General features: G+C 41.9%; 1 protein-coding gene across 1 annotated transcript in view; it reads left to right on the top strand.

Annotated features, from left to right (window-relative positions):
- Window positions 1–21270, top strand: part of glis1b (GLIS family zinc finger 1b) — a gene marked incomplete at its 5' end in the record, with an annotated part of 66016 nt that overhangs the window by 6536 nt on the left and 38210 nt on the right. Inside the window, one exon of the mRNA XM_079157853.1 lies at window positions 20151–20343. Coding sequence (XP_079013979.1) covers window positions 20151–20343 — 193 coding nt within the window. The remainder of the gene's footprint in view (window positions 1–20150; window positions 20344–21270) is intronic.

Below are 21270 nucleotides of genomic sequence, written 5' to 3'. Positions count from 1 at the left end.
GTTGGCTTCGACTGAGTGGTCAAAAACAAATGAGCAAACATGATGCGAGCCGAAGCTGTTTTAATGCCTTCATTAGAGCGAAGGAGAAAGCGGCCAAAAAGCCTGAGTTTTATCCTCTCTCTTGTTCTCTCTCCGTCTCTGCCAGGAAGCTGCCATGGGGCAGTGCCCAGTCAGCGCACTGCACCATTGGCTGGCGCCGCCCCAGAGGACTATGAAAAGACATTATAAAGTCTAATAGTGCAGTTTATATACTTTATTAGTGCTTGTTAATAGAAGCCCAGCATTCTGGATGTGCAATGCAATCCAGCCCCTGCACTGTATTAACTTGCTTACCAGGACTAATAAGTGCACAAAGGAACGACGGCATAAAGGCTGCTTTGAGAAAACGTACTCTTGCTTGTCGGTGGATGATGTGGGTTCGACATCAATCACACAACCTGAGCGTGACAACTTGCACTAGATTTGGATTCAGATATTCATATGTGCCTTATGTCTTGGCAGATACAGATCCGTACGCCTTATTGTCCTGGATAGAGGGCCAAGTTTCATCATCCAGAGTCAATACCTATTGAATTAGTCTTTCAATGATATATTTTAAAGCACAGGCATGGGAATCTTTGAGTCAAAATGTATTATAGCTTATGCATTGCTTTAAGCCAGGACCTCTAAGACTTCCATCAGTGCCGAGAGTGATATCATCCTGTTCACGCGATGTCAGCACACAGGCAGCGTTATAGCACAGATGGACTGGTGTTTTGACAAAAATCATTCTTTTTTTGGTAGAAAATGTGGACAGCACGGTGCTGCATGAAGAGAGGAAGCAGAGGGTTTTGGGGAAAGTGAAGCCCGATGCCCTGTTCAGGTTAACGCTTGTAAGTCCAAGTTACAGGGAAGCCGGGAGCTTCGCCAGGCCGACTCTGGATGTTAATAAAGTTTAGAGGCTCTCTGCCAGCACTGTGATCTGTAGCGCTTAGGGTTATTTTTACAGACTTTTTTTTACAGACAATTATATTTGAAAGGGAAAGCTGTTTTTCAGTGGTCTAATATCAGAGCAAGGAGATAAAGTATGTGATAAGAAGATGCAATTTCCCATGCTGTGATGCTGTGGTGTTTTTTTTCATCGTGTGGGAATATCTTATGCATGAGAACTCCCCATGTAGCACTGACACAGCCAACAAGACAATAATACTGTTCACTTATATTATGTTACAGAAGTTTTGTTAAAAGTGAAGTGTTTTTTCCCCCCAAAAATGCTCCGTTACATTATAGCCACACCTGGTAGATGTCCAACCACAACCACAGACAGATGGATGTTCAGTGCCTGAACTTATGTAAAGGCGAGCGTGAGCATTGTTGATTTATATTCCCTGTCCATGTTCTCAGCTACCCCAAGGGTTGTCTCTTTGTTGTCTGTCACATGTCAGTGTCTTTGTTTAATCGTCTTTGACAGACCAGTTGCCAAACCGGGCGTTGAAGGAATCTGAGATGACTTTGGCTTGTAGTTGCTGCACTGATGTCGATGCTTGATTTCAGCCTCTGGAACAGAAAACCACAGCTCACGGATGAGTTGCTTGGGCTGTCCCAAAGTTTCCACTGGACGCAGTAGAGCCATCTGTTATCTTCTGGCTCCTCTAGTATCTTTTTGCTTTTTTATTACACATTACAAATGAAAGAAAGCTGTGCAGTTTTCAGTCTGTTGGCGGCGTTTTCCTGTAATCCTAAATGAGGAAACAGGTCTGCTTTAAGCTGTTACGCTAAAGACGATCAGCTCTGTTCCTCTTTGATTTACTGTTAAATGTAGGACCCCTTTTTCTTCATATGGTTCATATGGGCTAAGCAGTAAGTGTGTTAAATGGATCCATATTACGCTGTGTAATAGCCTCAGTATGTACTCTTCATTAACATGCTTAACATTCCCCCCAAGACCCAGAAGTCGGCTTCTACAATACACCGCTTAACACAAACATCATGTTGGATACTTAGGATCTCTTATGAGGCTCGTTGTTAGCAGTTTTATTAGTGAGCACATTCGGACAGTGTGTGTATTTGTGTGTGTGTGTGTGTGTGTGTGCGTGTGTGTGTGTGTGTTGATGTTTGGGTCAAAGTGGAGGACAGAATGGACATGTACATGAACTCTGAACATGAAAACCTTTGAAAAGTTCAAATTTAAGATACACACACTTTTTCTTGCCAGATAATTAGAGCAGAGACCCAACAGAAAAGTCTAGTGAAGAGGTCAATGGGATAGTTTGGGTGAAGTGGGGTTGTATGACATACTTATCTACAATACACAGCGGTCAGCACGCCGCCAGTTTGGGGTCACATGCGGGGCCTATTTTTTGGGGGGTGTCTAAAATACGTTTTGCTGCTGCCGCCGTCCACAACTGTGCATTGCTTTGCTCCTGTATGCTCATGTCTGCTTCTCCAAACTGGGGGCATGCTGACCGCCATGTACTGTAGGTAATACACTGACTATGGATATCTACCTCGAATCACCCCACTTCAAAACACAAAAAAAAGTATCCCTTTGATACATTGCAGTGTGTAGTGATGTTATTGATTTGAGCTTTTTTGGCTTGAGAATTACATCTGTTGCAACACTGGTCAGCCTCTTGTTGCGTGTTTCCAAAAAAGGACACGCAACTTTGCCTCTGAAAGTAACAAATCTCAGTACTTGCTTAAGAGCCACTGATATTTTCAACGACTGAATAAATCACCAAAAGAGATATTATGGTCATTCAATGCTTCAGGGTCAGTTGAAGACATTCTTATTATCTTCAGAGCATTTGCACAGACTTGTGTGCGATTAGTTGTTTGTGCATTTGTGGGTGGATACGTGTAAATGTCTGTTTTCATCAATATATGAAATGTTTGCTTTGGACCGCCACCTGTTGGACCTTTCAAAACTTTGATTTCTGTCATAGTCAATAAAGATGTTGGTGACGGGCAGGTTCATGTTCAAAATAGAAGTTGAAAGATTTGAGCCCAATGGGAACCAGTGCGTGGCTGTCCTAGCTGGCTCGACATTTACGGCCGTTTCCCACAGCCCAGTTTTCAGCCTTTTACAAGGATGCCAAAACCCGTCAAGAGGAGCTTCACTTACCTTCAAACTGATACGCTGAGATTCTTGGATCCACAGGCATGGGTTCACGCAGCTTCAGTAACCAATAAACATTCCCCTCAGCACAAAATATCGTTTATAAATCACCAGGACTTTTTAATAGGAATATTTGGGATGAGTAACTGGCTTTCTCCCCAGTAAGTCACAGATTTAGTGGACGGATTGAGGGACTGAAGAAAAGAGAGGAAAGCATGATTTCCCTCCTTTCTGTTTATCTAACTTTTGCCCTTTTAGAAAGTCAGCTCATAGCACATGATGACTAATACCAATAAAAAGCCTAATCAGGCACTTTCAGCTCGTATCGACAGTGATCTAATGGGCATGTGTTTGAAAGCAAAAATGAATTAGGCAGCGTCGGAGCCGTGACAGCCAGGTGCTGAGCACTTGGCCCATCGTATGGGAGCCTCAGCCAATTGGAAAATGCTTTCAGAATTTATCTGCACCATTCTCCCATGACAAATTATTTTATTGTTCCCACACAGTTGGTTTTCATTCTGTATTTTGGCTAATGATGGGCTATTGTTATTCCTTTATTCAGCATAGACACTCTGGAAGCGTTCACATCTGATAGCACACTCCCATGCAACAGAAACCAATCAAAACGCGACACACAGAAGGTACACAAATGCACACAGATGGTTCGCAGAATAAGACACTTTAGTATACGGTGAGAAGGGCAATCTTGATATGCTTATTACTTTGCATCTGCCGTAAATGCCTCTGTGTCATGACCTTCGTGACTTTCTGTCAAAATGGGGTAATGCTGCTTCCTGAAGGAACAACTTCTGTACAATCTCCCCTCAGCGAACCTCAAAACCTTTAATCACATTATTCAGTGTGTCTCATGTACCGGGACGAGTATCTGCTGTGTGAGAGCTGCAGATGGGAGAGATAGGGTGAAACTCGCCTCTTGTCCGAGCCGTGCACTCTGCCTGACCCGAGCTCGGTGCATCAGGACTAGGCCGCTAATCTTTAACAAATGCTGGGAGTCTCCATGACCGGGCCCTTGCTGAGATGGCTTAGTCAAAACAGCCCTGCTGCTCCTGAACACAACCTCAGCCTCTAGCTTAAGTCAAACGCTGATTAACTAACAAATACCTGCTGCTTGTTCCATAGCATTACACAGCCCGGTGCGTTGTGCGGCGCTTCATGGAGTTTGACAGTGTGTTTGCTGTCCTGTGGAGGAACACACTACTGTGTTACAGGTCTTTCAGGGTTTGTGGGTAGAACGACGCAGGACATGTTAAATGAGCGAAAGCATAGAAATACGGCGATAGTTTAATTATTTAATCTGTTAATTGGTGTTTTGTCGTATGAGTTGGAAACAGAACTATATACATAAAGGTTTAGTATTGGTACTGTGCTGCATTGTGACCTATTGTATTTTCCATAATGGAAAAAACAATATTGAATGACAAATTGACAGGTTTCTTTTCTTCCTGTTAGCATTTGTTACACTCAAACTGTGCTTTACATTTACTGTGAAAATAAATCCGCAAAATCCGCAAATAACAATTCCCGCTGACAACCATAAACCAAACCGCCAAGATTTGAACTCTCTGGCTTTAAATTAATCATTTTGCGATTCAGATAACTGGTTTGGTCACAAATTTGTGTCCTCACAGCGTCTCCCGCCAACTAACTTCACGGGTAAAAGCGAAACAAATATTTTTACCAGATGACACAGTTGATCAAACATGGCCTTTTTGTCATGTTTCAAATGTAATTGATGATCACCCCCTAACCTCTTCTCCCTTGTTTCCAAGAAAGCCCTTTGGTTTTACTCCTACGCACATTGCCCACTTCTTGATCACAACAGGACCGCCAACACTTATTGGACGTGACTCTGCCTCGTCTTCTCATACGCTGTTACTGTTTATGTGGGCCTGGTCACATTTTCATACCACTTTGGGCTTCAAACAAACACAAGCAGTCCAGGCCTCTTGCCAGGCTCGGGCACAGTCAGACTTTGTGCGTGGAGCCACGCCTGACATGTCGAGTTAAGCGTCACCACTTGTACTGTAACCTGTCGCCTTGGGAGACATATCTGAATGTTCCAAGTATGTTTTAACTATTTAAAAATGACATTGATGCATACCGATGAATAATTCAAGTTTATTTTGAGTCATTGGTATGCATCTGGGGTGCTTTGATTGTCTTGGTACTCATATCTGATTGCACATAAATGTCATTATAGCAGTGGCCTCCAGCTTCAATTGCCAGCATGTTTTAAAAAAATATATATTGGCAATTTTCTGAGAATGATTTGATACCCTGGGAACAATAAATCTTCCACAAGTTTTACAATAACACATTAATATTCTAAAGAATGCAGCTTTTTATTCCAGCTAGTAGAGAAATTGCAGTTCAACAGTAAACTGAATAGAATGATAAAATAAAAAAGAAGCTTAGCAAAGGATGCACTTTTAAGTTAAGGGCTAGAAAAGTCAACAAGTCTTGTTAGCCGTGCCCTTGGTAGCTTTAGCTGTAAATGTAAATGCACAGTTTACCACAGTGCCCACTTTTACAGGGCCAGCCCTGTCATTTGACACGAAAATATGGCCGATCTAGGCCACTGTAAAGATGCCAGTCTTCTACAGGCCTCAAGAGCTCTGAGTCATGAAGGAGTCCAGCGAGAGAGGCAAAGCATCAGTATATGTACACTGCTGCCTGCCAAAGTACACTCATTTAACAGCACAAAAAGACTTGCACTGAGAGCCCGCATGTTTACGTTAGGGATGATGTAAAATGGCCAGAATTCATATTTCACATAAAAATTCTCTTTTTAAGATGGCTTCTCTCAATTTTTACGTGCAAGGAAACAAAAATTTGCATTTCAAAGTTCTTCAAATAGAAATAAATGAAAAACAACCCCAGTTATGGGTTTGGAGACCATATTGGAAAACAGGTCACGGGCGAAATAATTTTTTTTATGGTACGTAAAAGAGCTTCACAATGACTGCCAGGTTATGTGAAAGGCTTGACACATGGTACAGACCAGAGCTCTTTCGAGGTTCCCTCTTTATTCAGGCTTTACACTTTCGGGCATAGAACAGCCAAACACCACACGCGTCAGAGGCCAAGATGATGATGAAGAATGACTTCTTTATTTCTGCTCGTTATCGTCTGATTAGGCTCCTTCTCGCCACAGACCCATCCAAAAATCTATCAACTTTACTTTTTACTTTTGAGTTTGTCACACTCGGGTTAATGTGTGATAGTATCCGTAGACATTTCTGTTTGCCTGGTATTCGCTGCTTCTATTTGGGGCATTTTTTGAGAGATGATAGCAAATGAGGGGAGAAAGTATAGGGGCAGGACATGCAACTATGGCCTTTTTTTAAACTAAATGAATGTGTATAAAGCAAAGTATAAGTAGGATCTGTAGTAATCCCTTATTTATTCTCAATGCGAGTTCACCTTAGATGAGATTCTTTGTCTACAGATGATACTTGATATCTATTTATATGTCTTTGTCCTGCATGTGTCAGTACTAATCCCGGTTTATTTACTGTTCGTAGTTTATTGTGATGTCCCTGGAGATGCTGGGGCTGACCCACAGTCAAACCGAGGGGCAAGTTCTTGACTCTGCAATCGTTTTACTACTGAGACAAAACCCATGTATAACCATCGGCCCGACTCACGTGGTGAAGGGACACAGCTAGCGCAGAAATCATAATAAAAGGAATCTTATTACAGCCATTAAACAAGAGAAGGGAAAACACTGGAGGACTTTAATGCCTGAACATCTAAAATGCTTACGCAGTGAGAATATATTTGCTCATAAAGCTCTTTGATGGTGGCCCTGTCCGTCCCAGCACACAGCGCTGCTGTCTGTGTAAATAGCTATGTATTGACCTCCCACCGCACAAGATTGAATGTGTTTCCTTAGGTGTCATTTGGTACCATTTGGGGGTTTTACGGCCCCCACTGGGCCTTAATCCCCGTAACCATGGGGGCTCAGGAAGAGTCATGCCATCGCTGCTCCTCCTGAGGTTGTGGAGAGATGAGAGGTCGGCTATGAACTCCTCACAGCAGCGTTATGGAGCTCTGATTGATGTGAAGTTATATATATATTGTCTGCAGGACCGTCCATCTCAAGTTACCTGTTACCATGTTCCTGTCGCTATGTGTGATCTGTGTTTGTGAGTGTGTGGTTGTGAGGAGGAGGAGGAGGAGGGGGGGGGGGGGGGGGGGGCGTCATTGCCAAAGCCTTTGGTGAATGAGGACTCCCCACACAATAAAAGAATGGAATTGCTGACTTCCTTAGGTATGTGTGGTTTGAAACTCAACACAGGTTTTGCTCAGTGGAAAACCTGGGGCCCTCTCTTATTTGTTCTGTATATTCATGAAAACCCCGATACTGTGGTGCCCTCTGAGGGAAGGAGGAGGCCATTTTTCAGCCAAGTTAATGCCCTTCGGTGGTGGATGTTGACTGCTGTGCAACAGCAGGTCTTTTGCACAGTTCCTCACTGTTATTCTGAATCAGTTACATATTATTTACAATGTGTGTCAGAGGTGTCATCAGGGTTCTCAAATAAATATTTTGACTATTCTTAATATAAGTTGAGTGATCCTCCTCATTTCAGGATAACTGAATCAAGATCGATCACGGAGAGTAATCTCACTTCATAACCAAACCGCAGTGAATCGTCAGATAATGACTGTGCCACAGTTGCATTCTCTCACAAAGCTCGGGCATTGTTATCATGTACTTTCTCTTGTGCGACGTGTCCTGTGTTGTAAGATAACATTTGTTTAGAGGAAACGCAGAGGGATTTAGTGCTTTTTGTGAACAGCGTATTTTGTGTTTTTTAAACCGGTGACATGAAACAACACCAGTAATCGAATAAAAATAAAAGCTGACCCTCTGTGCCTCTGCTGTCAAAGCAAATTTATGGGCTTTTGAAAAACCCATTTTCCTAAAAGAGCTCCATTTTGGGGGTGAGTTAACCCCCTAATCATCCTGACTATAGCTAATATTCATTGTGGACGCTGTAGAGAGGCACTTTGCCTCAACTTTAACCAGAAACTTCAAAAGCCAAAGCAATTACTATGCATGCTTTGAACATATCCTTTTCTCAAAGTAACATTCCATTATTCTTCCTGCGCTAAAACAACAAAAGTAACAAAGAAGTAGGAAGTGAAATTGGATTCCTCTTTTGGTTCCAAAAACATCTGGTTTGGCCCTTGTTTTAAACAACTAGCATCCCCTCTGAGAATAACAGAAGGTTATGTGCACTGTGAGTAGGTAACAAAATAATCATTTTCAAATGTTGCTCCATTCGAATGTGATCTAATTACCATCACTTAAAGTCAACCTCTCAGTTGGACCACCGACCATCAAGGGCATTTTCCTCCAGACGTTTTCCTAACTATTCATTTATTTCTCCCCCACTGCTGCCTCAAAAACTTTAGAAATATACAGTAATTGCTGCACATTTGATCACTTGTTTTACAGAAGTTGTATAAATCTCAACTCTGGTCAAACTGTAATCGATGGCAGGAGGCGGCGCTGGGCGAGAAGAAGGGAGAGCATCTGTCAGATGGGAGCGATGCGTTTGCTACACGGAGATACTCTCATGTTCTGTGGTTTGAGTTTTGGCCACTGTCATTTCCGAGGAATTTCCTTCCATCTGTGTTCAATCGAATTCTCTCACAGATTTGGGATTCCTTCTAAATATTGGGTGCCGGCTGAAGAGGAATGAAGGAGTACAGTGAGTTTTGTACCGACAGCTCAGACTAAAATGAACTGGTCGCTGGCGCGAGGATGAGCTGGGCTAAGAAATCAAGACAACGTAATGTCTGGCTGCCCTGGAAAGAGATGTTTCTATGTCTGAGATCACTTGCAAATCGAGGAAATCTTTTTCATTCACTTTGTAGCTCAATGCCGAGTCGGCTTTTGTTCTGTCTATTTTTAGTTGTGCTAGCAGCATGCGACCATTGGATGGATTACCGTGACATTCAGATATGCTCATGCTGCCCAGAGGATGAATGACTTTGGTCCTCCAGCGCCTACAATGACGTCCACACATGCAGCTTTCAGTGAAATATCTCGACAACGGTTCGATGGATTGCCGTGAAATTTGGTACAGATGTTCACGTTCCCCTCATGATGAGTTGTACTGTAATTACTTTGGTTATCTTTTTCTCTAGCGCCACCATCAGGTAGAAATTGTATTTGCCCAATATTATTACTATATACCTGCTAAACCAGTGTCATTTCCATTAGCCTCAGCTGTACTTTATTTTTAGTGCTAATTAGCAAACGTTAGCATGCTAACAAACACGGCAAACTGAGACGGTGGATATGGTAAACATTGTACTAGCTAAACATTACTGTGTCAGCATTGTCGTTGTGAGACTCGGTCTGTCACTCGGCCCTCAGATTCATTGTTGGTGATAGCTCGATACTCACCATTGTGACCATTAAGGTTGGCTGGCCTTCTGCAGAGAGGTGTAATAAACATTGGTTTATTTACAAACCCCTTATTGGTTAGATACCATCTTACATCATGCTGGATTTGAACTTTGGACCCTATCAAACACATGTTTGGATCTTAGAAAGTCTGCCTTTAACTTTATTGCTCCTAATTCATGTAACAACATTTAACACGCTTCATCAAAGATCGATACTCTTCCGACCTTTGCACAATACAAAACAATGATCACAAACCACTCATTAATGTGTAGCTGTTTTAGTTATGTTGTGAATGATTTTCTCAGTTTTTATCTTTATATTTTATACCTGCTTTTGTCACGTGACGTCACTATAAATGAGGACAACCTCAGTCAACTTTTCAAGTTTAGATAAAGGTTTGATAAAATAAAATAAAGGTTTAACCAGCTGCACATGTGTAGTAACTCACATCAGACTAATCAAAGTCTTAAATGAGTTTTTGAATATGAACACAACCAAACATTGTTCATATAAAGAGGATCATGATGATAATGCAGTTTATAGACGATTGCAAACATGTATTATAACTAATTTTTCTCTATTTAGATTTTATGTTTCATTTTTTTTATTGTGGTCAAATAATTTGTGACTTTTAAAAAAACTAACAAAAGAAAGAGACAAACACGTAACGGTCACATGGCTCACTTTTCCTTACTATTAATACTATTTCTTAGGACAAGGAGAAATAAAATTGCCACTTTCATGAGTCCCTTTTATTGTCATCATCTCAAATGACCTCTGTTAGAAACAAGTCATTTTAATAACTCAGCTGTCCTCAACTACAGATTTATTGTGCTTGTACAGTAATTGTGACAAATAGAGGGCCATGCGGATGACAAATGGATCTGATTTCACTACAGTTTCAGTGGGACGTCGGCTGTGTTTTGGTACGACTTGAACGGGCACACGGACAACTGAGGCCTATTGTTCGAAAAGGGGAAAACGCAGCTTTTGCAGTAAATCTCAATGTTTATTTTTTTTACTGCAGATTTATACACACTGGTTATTCTCATGGGCGAACACACAGAAAAAACACAGGCACTCAAAGTAGCATGTGCACACGCAGATTCAGGATCTGAAGCCTTTCAAATAAACGGTGATTAAAAATGTACTTTGTGACACTACTCGTGTTTAGCTATTGCAGAAAATAACTTGAGTCTGTTGAGAAGTGTGCCAGTCTCACCTTGAGCACTTTCTCTGAGGGTGCGGTGCCCGAGTGCTCGTCAGTCTTCTCGACTGGCATCGCTCTGCCAGTATTTACTGCCGCCACCCCAAACAGAGCAGCCTCTTGTTTGGCTTTGAAGCGCCTCCTGGATCCCATGCCGAGGTTTCAGCACTGTTGGCCTGCTCTCCGGAGCCGCGTTGTTCACCAGCCCTATAAAGGTGTCTGTCACTAAGCCAGACGTCCCTGTCGAGTCTGCCAGCCAAGTGCATCACGTCGTGTCAGTCTGCTGGTCTATCAAGTCCCTCTGTGGGCCTGACTGATGCTTAGTACGCTGTTTGGCCTTTACAATTATGTGGCTTTTCAGTCAAATTATAGGATGTGGTTTGGCGGAGCACTCCTTGTAAAACTTTGTGATTGTCTGTGATTAATCCTGGCAGTGTATAGATTTGTGGGCAAAATCTTGTTATGATAGTGATTGTTAGGATAGAATTGTGGCTACTAGTTGCTTTAAAGTGGTTTGTTGACTATGCACATTTTTGTTAGATTAACAAACGTTCTAAAAAAGTTTGACTCGAGGATAGATGATATGCTTATTTTTGTGAAAATCAATCATTGCTGTGGTGCTTTTTTTTAACTGCTCTTCCCAGAGGTCAGTGTGCTAACATTGTCTCCGAGCACGATGAGGTCTTCTTCTTGGATTTCCTGGTGATTAAGTCTGGGTTTCTGTATGCTGAGCTCTGTTCAGATATCATCGTGTGGTTATCGCTGCTTATGCTAATGACTCACTTCTGTTGATTCTGATCATCTCTCTGTTATAGTTGTTGGAAACGTAAACGCATCGCTTCCTGTGCATCAGATAATTATCTTAAGACCAGCTTACATTGAGTTAAGAATAGCAAATAGCAAATAGCAAAATAACTGGACTGCAGTGACTCAGTCTTGATATTAGTTTGGAAAAAGAGAGGAGCATTATGGGCATTTATTTATGTGAAAAGTGGAAATTATTCATCAGCCCAGAATATACACAGTTTATTACCTTCACCCAGCAAAAACTAGTGAACAAAGAGTGTAGACTGAATACTAGTGAGACCTCTCAGTATCATGTAATACAGTTCAACAGCACCACAATCTGTGGCCTCCAAAATGACCATTAAGTTGAACCAGAACAGTCGCAACAATAATTTGAAATTATAACCTTTACAAAGTTAGGAGGATTTACCGCAGGGCGGTTGTTTTTGGCACTTCTTTTACCGAGGTTATTTTATTAAACTGGCTACTCAGTGTAGGTCTGTTACTTCTCCAGTGTTAACAACCATAATACATTTCAACAGATCTTAACTGAAAAAGACACGACGTCTGGAACAATATCCTAGATGGAAAAATGTCATAATAAATGTCAACATAAAATGTGAAGCATAGAAAGCTCTGTCACTGAATCATGTTTGCAGTTTGAGGAATTACATGCAACAAAGCTGATAATGAGCTGCATCAGAGGCCAGTCTGAAATGATGTGCTTTGCAATTCAAACCGAATATTATGTTACTTCTGACTGACTGATCTGAGCTTGAAACTTCATCATCTACTGATCTTTCTCTTGAGACCATTGGTTTTTAGTCTTCCTCCCATTGATGTGGATCACCTGTTAGATGTACTATCTCAAGGGATAGCCTGGAGGGCACGACCAGTGACAAGGGGCTACCACCAGGTGGTGACATGCACAAGTGTAAAGTTTTAATTATGTTAATCAGGGAGGAGAGCGGAGGAAACGATTGGCTGTGACGGTTTGTCGGATGTTGTGGGAAGAGATCAGGAATGACCACAGGCATTCAGTGCATCTTCCTCTGTAAGACTTAAGTGTGAGTGTAATCTTTTGAGTCTGTGTGTGAGAGAGAGAGAGAGAGAGAGAGAGAGAGAGAGAAAGACGAGGAAGAGAGGAGTTTGTGTACGTGGGTGTGTGTGTGTGTAGGGAGTCACATAATCCCACAACATTTTCTCCTGTGTTTGGGTTTTGACTTGGAGCGCCCCGCTCTTTAAACCGTGTGGTAGAGTGGTCGGTCTTTGGGGCTCGGTGGGCACCAAACATGGCACTGGGGCGGGTTGGGTGAGTTGTTGGGGATGGGGGTGTTGTTGGCCGCCAACTATTTGTTTGTGTTCACGACTGCGGTTAGCACAGCGCCATTTGAAAAGCCTAGTATTACAAAGACGCCTGCTTCCCACAACATGTGCCCTCTCCTCTAAAAGGCAGGAGAGCTAATCATTTGCCGACCACTGCGTTCATCAGTGTGAGTGAAAACTTTGTAGCCACTTAGTACGAACAACCAGACGTATCCGCAAAGAGGTTTGCTTGGACAACTGGGCTCAGTTGTTGTATGTGCTGATGATTTCTTTCATGTTATTTCTCTTTTGGAGTGGAAGTAAGATCTTTTTTGTGCTGTAAAATAACCGAGGCTTTCAGATGGATGCCTCTGGAGCCACATGAGTCCCTTTTCTTCACTTTTCACCTTTTCTTATTCGGCTTTCACTGAGCAAGTGAAAGTTTATTGTGTGACCAAGCCGACCATGAGAAAACAGGGAGGAACAAAGATAACTGGTTGAGAGCAGCTAAAATCAGCTTGAACAAATTGATTTTATCCTCATGAAAGTTCTCATGTCCTCTAGTACTGGTAATCCTGCTACAAAAACACTGACATTTCTGTGCTCCGACAGTAATTTAATAGAGTTTTTCTTCTTCCCTGGCTACGCACCTGCTTTAAGAGGAGCTTTCCTCGTAGACATTGTTATTTTTCATTTTCTTGTGCCCTCAGGATTTTCAATCATACATCTATTACTAAGCAAACAAATAAGTTCCGGGCCTATGCCGCAGACACAAATATAGACATGAGTTATGAGATTCAGAGAAGCTGGGAAAGGCTTTGGATCCTAATACGCAACATCTGCAGCAGACAAGACGCACAACCAGAGCATCCCTCTCCAAAGTCCCGCAGCCGGCTGTCACACACTTGTAACTGTTGACCTGTCTCATGTTGAAAGAGAGGGCGAGACCGATGGCAAGTGGGGGTTTGTTGGGGCAAACAGGAGTAAAATGATCATTATTAACTGTTTAGGTGCTGAATGTTATGATTTATGGAGCCAAAGTGGGGCCAGTTGAGGTGTCACATTGGATTTCCAGAGGCATCTGTCTTGCGGTTTTGGCAGATTGTTGTACCTGGTTCAGATGTTTGTATCCCACCCCTGACATCCCCCCCCCCCCCTTCCCATAACAGCCTCCTGCTTTAAGTACAGTACACCTCTGATCGCTCCCCTTTCCTCTCCTGAAACCAACCGTCCATCTGCACATCTGCTTTTCATTGAGGCCTGCATGTCTCTGAAGACTTGAACGCATTAAACGCTGGCACAAGCACGGTCTCATTCTGGCACTTAACACAACGCTTAGGTGACTTAAAAGGGAGAGGCGAGAATTATAGAAAATGAAGTGTCACCGAAATAAAAAATCGCCCCAGATTACCACCAATTACACTTAATAATGCTGTCCCGACCATCTGCTGATCAGATGGAGGACTGATGTTGTCTGTGGAGGAATAATGGTACCAGGGAGTGCGAGACGTAGGGAGATTCATTGAGGGAGACAGCGACATATTTAACTACGTGATGATGTGGTTTGATCGTTACTGTATGGACTTGAATGCTTTGTATGGTAATGCAGTCATAACTGCGTTTCTTGGGATAATAGCCATGTTGTTTGAGAGGGGTTAAGTTTTGCTAGATTGGAGACATGTGTCTGCTCTGCTTTATTAGTCATTTATTAGTCACCGAGGTCAGGGGAGAGTTTTTTAGCCAAGGCACAACACTGCTGAACTTGAACATGACTCTGATCATCAGCCCCTGAGGCAGCCTGAATAGGTGTACAGTTACAGCGCACCCTAACTGGCCCGTGATCCCCAATGTGAAATTCATCCAGTATGTGAAGCGTGTTCAACCATCAATGTAATCACCGTCACAGTGACCGTAACCTTCCACTAAAAGAGTGAGTCGAGCCCTAATCATCAGAATCATTGGGTCTGCATTCGTTCATTGTTCATGTCTATTGTCTTATTTGTTTAGCCTCCATGGTCACAGTGGCTGCATTAATCAGCGGGAGCCGGATTAGAAAGCACTTTCCGACCACGATCGTGATGCATCTGAGTTTTACAGCTTATGTGCGCCGTGTTCCCACAGGATTTAGACAAGAAGGGAGCGTGACAAATGGATGACATCAGAGCAAGCGTATTGCAGGGTGATTGGAACCTTGTTTCCCTCCACAACCTAAGCCAAAAAATAATCATACATGTCCCAAAACAAGTTCTTGAATAACCCTGCGTATCCTTTTATAATTACACTCTCGTTTGAAGCATTCATTATTGCGTTCATGTGCAATGGAGCATACAAACTGGTATACTGCTCCTTTAATTTGACTTCTCCTCTTATATGTTTCCCTGAGCTCCTCAGTTTACTGTCATCCTGCACTGATGCTCACTGAACAGAACGTGCTACTTTAATTATACAGGAGAGGAGACTGAGCAATAGATACCATGTGATGACATTTATGGAACGGAAGATACCACTTTAGATGTAGCAGAGTATAATTAGACACCATGTTATCGACGGGGATTGTTTCTTGCTCACAGTCCTTGTTCCAAAATGTGCTTTTTTTTACTTTTAGGGTGGTGTTTTAAGAGGCGAATAACAATAGAGTCCTTATTTGTGCCTGCGTCTTTAGTTGTCAATGCTGACTTCAGTGGTTCTTTGTGAGGATGAGCCAGCACATCTGTACATGGTCTCTTCCCTGAACACAACATTTGCCCCCGGTGCTTCTGGCACCATCCTACCTCTTTCTTTCTGCTCCTGATCTCACGCCCTTACAGCCTCACCCATAATTGGGCCTGAATGCTTGCAACTGTGTTTTTATCTGAGCAGTATCGCCACCCTGCTTGTTCTAAGGTGCTCACTAGAGTTGGACACAATAGTAAACTCAATTTTCATGGATAATCTGCAAAGATTACCTATAAATGCAAGGATTTATTTTAAATTGCTGTGCCTACAAATTGAGATTAATTTAGAAGTCCCCTGTGAGGTTTACGTGTAAGGGAAGAAATATTTATACTCAGTGTTTCCTTACAAGTGTATCCTTGAGGTCAAACAAACATGGTGAATGCATTTTGTTTCTCATAAAACATTTATGAGATTGTTTATTGGACTTTTTTGAAACCTGTATCATGTACATCCATGTTAACTTGATATTGGTCTTCTGGTGTCCTGCCTTTATGGGCGCATTGTTATGCTGCTTTGCATGCTACTGCCACCAATTGTTGGTCTGTGAAATAGCGTGAAACCAGCGGTAGGAATTTGGTACCGTGTCGCCAGTGAGCTTGTGCAAGTGCGTGATACAAAGACTCATAAAAACATTGCTCCATAGAGTTACTAGTGGTCAAAAAACAAAAAGGATTTTGGAACAGCTCAAGTTTTCCCTAGAAATGAACAAGGAAAAATTTTAAATCCAGAGCCAAAGGAATGTAAAGTATGATGAGCACACATCTGCTTACCAGACCACCCATAACCTCTGCACAATCACAAAAAGAATGCTCATCCCTCTCACATTCTCAAACTCATTCACTTATTAATTCACACAAACACACACATCGTACACTCTCTCTCCTTCTCTCACTGCTGCTGGATAGCTAACATTTCACCTCAAAGCCCGATGCTCTTTCTGGCTTCCACCTCCCGATCAAACTAGCCTCTAACACACAATGAAATGTTCAGCGCTAAATTGCCATGGCACATTCAATATAAACTGAATTTACTGTTGGGTCCCATCCAAGCCACCATATGTCGAGGAGCCCGTTTCCCAAACCAGAGCATGACTGATGCTGCTAATCTAGCAAAGCTCTAAATCACTGGAGCGCTCATGTAACACTCCGACTTTAATGTCCTGGAGACACTAAGAAGGTGTCTCTAGGATGGAGTAACGTGTGTCCACTTGAGCTTTTACAGCCGTCATCATAAATGTTGAATACAGGAGCACAGGCAAGGTTTTTCTTTTTTAGGTACTACTACCTGTTTGTATGAGATCGAATAACTTCAAAGTTGTTCGTTCTCCATTCCAGTCAATGGTTCTTCCACAAATTGGAGCAGCAAACAACTATTTGCAATGTAAAGATATAGTGGAGTAATGGCGTCCTGAGCAGAGGATGAAGTCCTGTTCCACCCTCGGGCAAACACTGTTAGCTTTGTTAGCACTGTTGTAGTTGTTTGCACTGCCAATGCTGTTAGCACCGTTAGCTCCTAGCAGCCGGCTCAGACGTCTCCATGTTGAGAGCTGCGTGGAGACAATAGATATGCTCTGCATTCCGTATTGAACACCTTTCACACAACTCCAAACAAATAATAATGTTGCTGTGTATCTGCTGGATGTTTAAATAGGTGTTTGAGCGACATCCTTTTTTTTTTTTTTACATGTCAGTGTTAACAGCTTGTTTCCACTGCCTCCAAGTTATTACAGTTTTACGTAAAGTCTTGCCTGATGTAGATGCAGTTTAACCAAACAGCATGGTGGTCTACGTATTAATCCAACATTCCCAAACCTATGTACTTATGTTCACTCAGAGAACATGTACCTTAGTATTAGTGATAATACCGGGTAGGGTTGGGACTTTTTTGAAAATGTTCGATACTAGTGCAGATACAATGCCTGACTTTTATCAATGCCGTATTTCAGAAAGATAAATGACAAAACCCTTGCAATGTGATTTAATTCATATTTAAAGGGCAAGATCCGTTTATGATGTTCAGACTATTAAATAAAGCTCCTTAAAGAAGTGTAAGGTTCCAAATTATGTCGGCTAAACACAAACGGCCGTATCAAAATCTTGCCTTCATCAAATAGTTTACAACTGACCATAAAATAAGTAAACAAGGTTGTGAATGTAACGAGATATTTGCCCGCTTTCCATTTGTGAATTGAGACAAATTTTTGAAGTTGATGCCAAAAAAGTATAGAGGTTTAACAGCCAGACCTAATATCAGGTGTAGTGTTTTGCAAAATACATGCAAAAACAGAGCTCAGTGCAACCTCCGTTCAATGAGTTCTGGCAGTGAAGAGATATCCCCCCCCCAAAAAAAATCATGCTGGAAAACAATGGTTGTATTATTTGTAAGTTTTAGTGAATCATCTGCAGACAGGTAATCAGTGTTCTGGGATCATCCCTGTCTTTTCTTTATGTCTGACTCATTTACATGGTGGACTTTTCCTGGCAAACATCCACTCTGTGTTGTGAAACAGCGAGCATTGTCTCATAATTCGGGTTACATTTACCGGGCTTCCTGGTTTGGGTCTAAGTGGTGACTAAGATATGTGTGTGAGAGAGAGCATGTGCATTCAGTCAAGGCCTCGTTGACCGACTGCCAGGACATCCAGTGCTCTATGATGACAATGGGTTTATTTTGTTGTTTTTGTTGTTTTTGCGTGCATGTGTATGGACAATAAATGCCTAATTAAGAGATCTCTGATGATGTTATTCATCTCCATCCTGACTCATGTCACTTCTGGCCATCCTGATTGAATTACTCCTGACTTGAGGCAGAGAAACACTTGGCTTCACGTCAGCGGGCCTTGAAACGTTCATACAGAAACACAGTTGTAAGCGCTCAGCCAACGAGCAAGGGAAAAAAAAGTCAAACAAAAAAATGGAACAATCCAAAATTTGATAAACACAGCGATTTGTATTGCTTAAAAACAGACCAGAGCTGAAAGACATCTTGCCTTCTGTTAACGGCTTTGAGTGAAACCAGCGTTGTTCCAACGGTCCCCCGGCGATACTCGACTGTTTGCGTTGCTCGCTTTGCCTTTTCTCTACTTCTTTGTGTTTCAGCCATGACCCGCGACAAGACAAATGCAGAGGAGACTAAGGATACATCCACTGTAGGAGGGATATGTGAAAAGATGTTTCTTACACTGGGGATAGCATGGCTCACAAAGTTCCCTTGTTTTCTCTTTGTCTTTTGTTCGTCCTTCTAACCTTTTTCCCATATTCCAAAACACCCCCCCTTCTCTCTTCTACTGTTTACTCTCCTTCGCCATTTGTTTCTCATGTTGTAATATCTTTCTCCTTTGTTAGTCTTTAGTTTTTCAACTGTTACAGATTTTTGTTGAATATTTTTCTGACTCTTTTCAAATTTAGTTCATGTTTTACCTTATCCATTCCCACCAGTACCTTTCTTTTTATGTTTTCTCTCACATACAGGGTGTATAGGTGACTTTATTAATAATAGTTCATGGTGTGTGATAACATTTTCAATAACATCATTAGGAGAAAATTGAATTTGAGAAATTGAGTTAGGAAAGTTGGAGCAGGTCGCCTACACATGAGAGTGTGGGGATATCAGCTTACCCTTCACAAATATTTCCTCATACATCAAGGCCCTCCCCTCGTTCACTTTCATCTCTCTCTTTCCTATTTCTATTATGTTTTGGGTCCCATTGATAAAGCCTTTATGTCTTCTCAAATAGTCAGGGTGGAATGATAAAAAGAAAAATCACTATAGATTATCCAAAAAAAAAGCAAATGCAGATATAAAAAGCTGTTTTAATTTAGAAAGAACAATTTTTCAATGAATTTTCGTCATCAAACTCATTGTTATAAATGATTCCTCCACCATAGTAAAAAACCTAAGAAGCTTTTTGAATGAAACATCAATATTCTAAAGCAAGTCCATTTGCCCTTCACAAAGCACTTCTAGATTAGATCACTGAGTACTTTCATCACTATGTAAATATATTTCTTTTTTATTTATAATTTACCAATTTAATAAATCAAATGACAAATTAATTTAATTAATCAGTGAGGTCACCATTTTTACAAAATGATTGATTTAATAATATTGGAACAACTGGTGGTAAATACAAAGGGACAGCATATGATTTAATATTTATACATTAGTTACACTTTTACTGGCTGGATCTTCCAGGCACATTAATTTGAGTTTGTTTATTTTTGCAAAATGGACGCATCGCCATTTGGAATACAATTCTTCAATTACTCCAGTAATAATATTTGGCAATAAATCTCTCGGACGTTATTCTTACTGTCATCAGTTGTCCATAGAGCTCTCCATATATCACTAGATACTACAGTCGTGGCAGCCAACAATTGTTCCTCAAGAGAATATGCATAATCTAATAGGATTTCAACATGTCACTGATGGCATGGATCCCATATAAAGAGATTATTCTTCCAGGGCAGTCAGTAGATCCCTGGGTTCACTCTGCGTAGCCCATTTTTAATTTGAGAGTGACATTGGGTCACTGCTCAGCTTCACAAATCGAGGATTTAGCCAGTTATGTGATATTTCTTCTGCTCTTCTTTCAGCGAATACTCCCTACTGCTCAGAGAAGGATTTAGACACCGAGCTGGGTGACGCTGAGGGCGCCCTGATGCGATGTGGGCAGAGCTTGCCACTGCTGGTGGGGGGTCATTTAGGGGGGCTTTACACCCAGAGCCTCCACAGCAACAGACCTACACCCGACCTCATTCTGCAGGACGGCCCTCACCAAGACACCAGGTAAACTGTCACTATCATTGCCGTTGTATCGTAACTTTGTTCCTGTTCCAGTTTTGAATGTTTCCTGTTGGGTGTAGTATTACAAAAAATATACAGGTACAATGTGTTTTTCATTATCTTTGCTATTGTGAACCAGATGTACACATATGTAGCTGGAAAGCTTTACCCAGTCTCATGAAACACACAGATGGGGTCAGAAATACAACATTTATGTTACACTAATGCGATTCTCCTGTTTGACTACCGTTCGGTCCAGTCAGAAAGAATTTCAGGTAAAGTTCTCTGTTGTGGGGTTTGTCCCTTCTTTCCCCTCCTCATCCGATCAAAGTGCTCCTGGACAGCCATTCACTTCTTTCATATGGTCTCTCAATATTTTCACTATAGCCAAACAGGAAATGGTGCTCCTGAATAGAAAGAGAGAGACGGGGGTGGGGGGGGGGGGGGGGTGAAGTCTTTATAAACAACAACGATGACAAAGTCTGCCAGTGGCTTTCTCCAGTCCTAGCTAGCGTTAGCTCTGTTTTTTCCCCTCATCGCGCTCAGGGGATGGGACAAAGACGATACCTTCATGAGACAGCCCGGAGAAAAGAGAGCTCTTCTCACATCACTCAGGGGCTTTGGACAAAATCCATAATGAGCCAAATGACAGGAATGATTATGTAGGAGATCACAGCGACGCATGGAGAAATCTGACCTGGGTTCCCCATTCAGTGGGGCAAAGATTCCCACCATAATACACAGTATTGTAAACGGTGACCCTTCATAGGCCACAATTATGCCACCAAAACAGGTGACTCCCTATTTATCCCCAATATTGGGTTGGGTTTAACCCCTTTGTGTCATCAAAGCCTGTCAGATGGACACACTAGCCAGTGGCCTCTCGGTCTCAGTAGCCATCCATCCCTCCCCCTCTCTCTATTCTTAGTC

This window comes from Pholis gunnellus, assembly GCF_910591455.1.
Source record: "Pholis gunnellus genome assembly, chromosome: 4".
NCBI lineage: Eukaryota > Metazoa > Chordata > Actinopteri > Perciformes > Pholidae > Pholis > Pholis gunnellus.
Note: the sequence above shows the minus strand (reverse complement) of the source record. Positions and strands in the feature narration are given on the sequence as shown.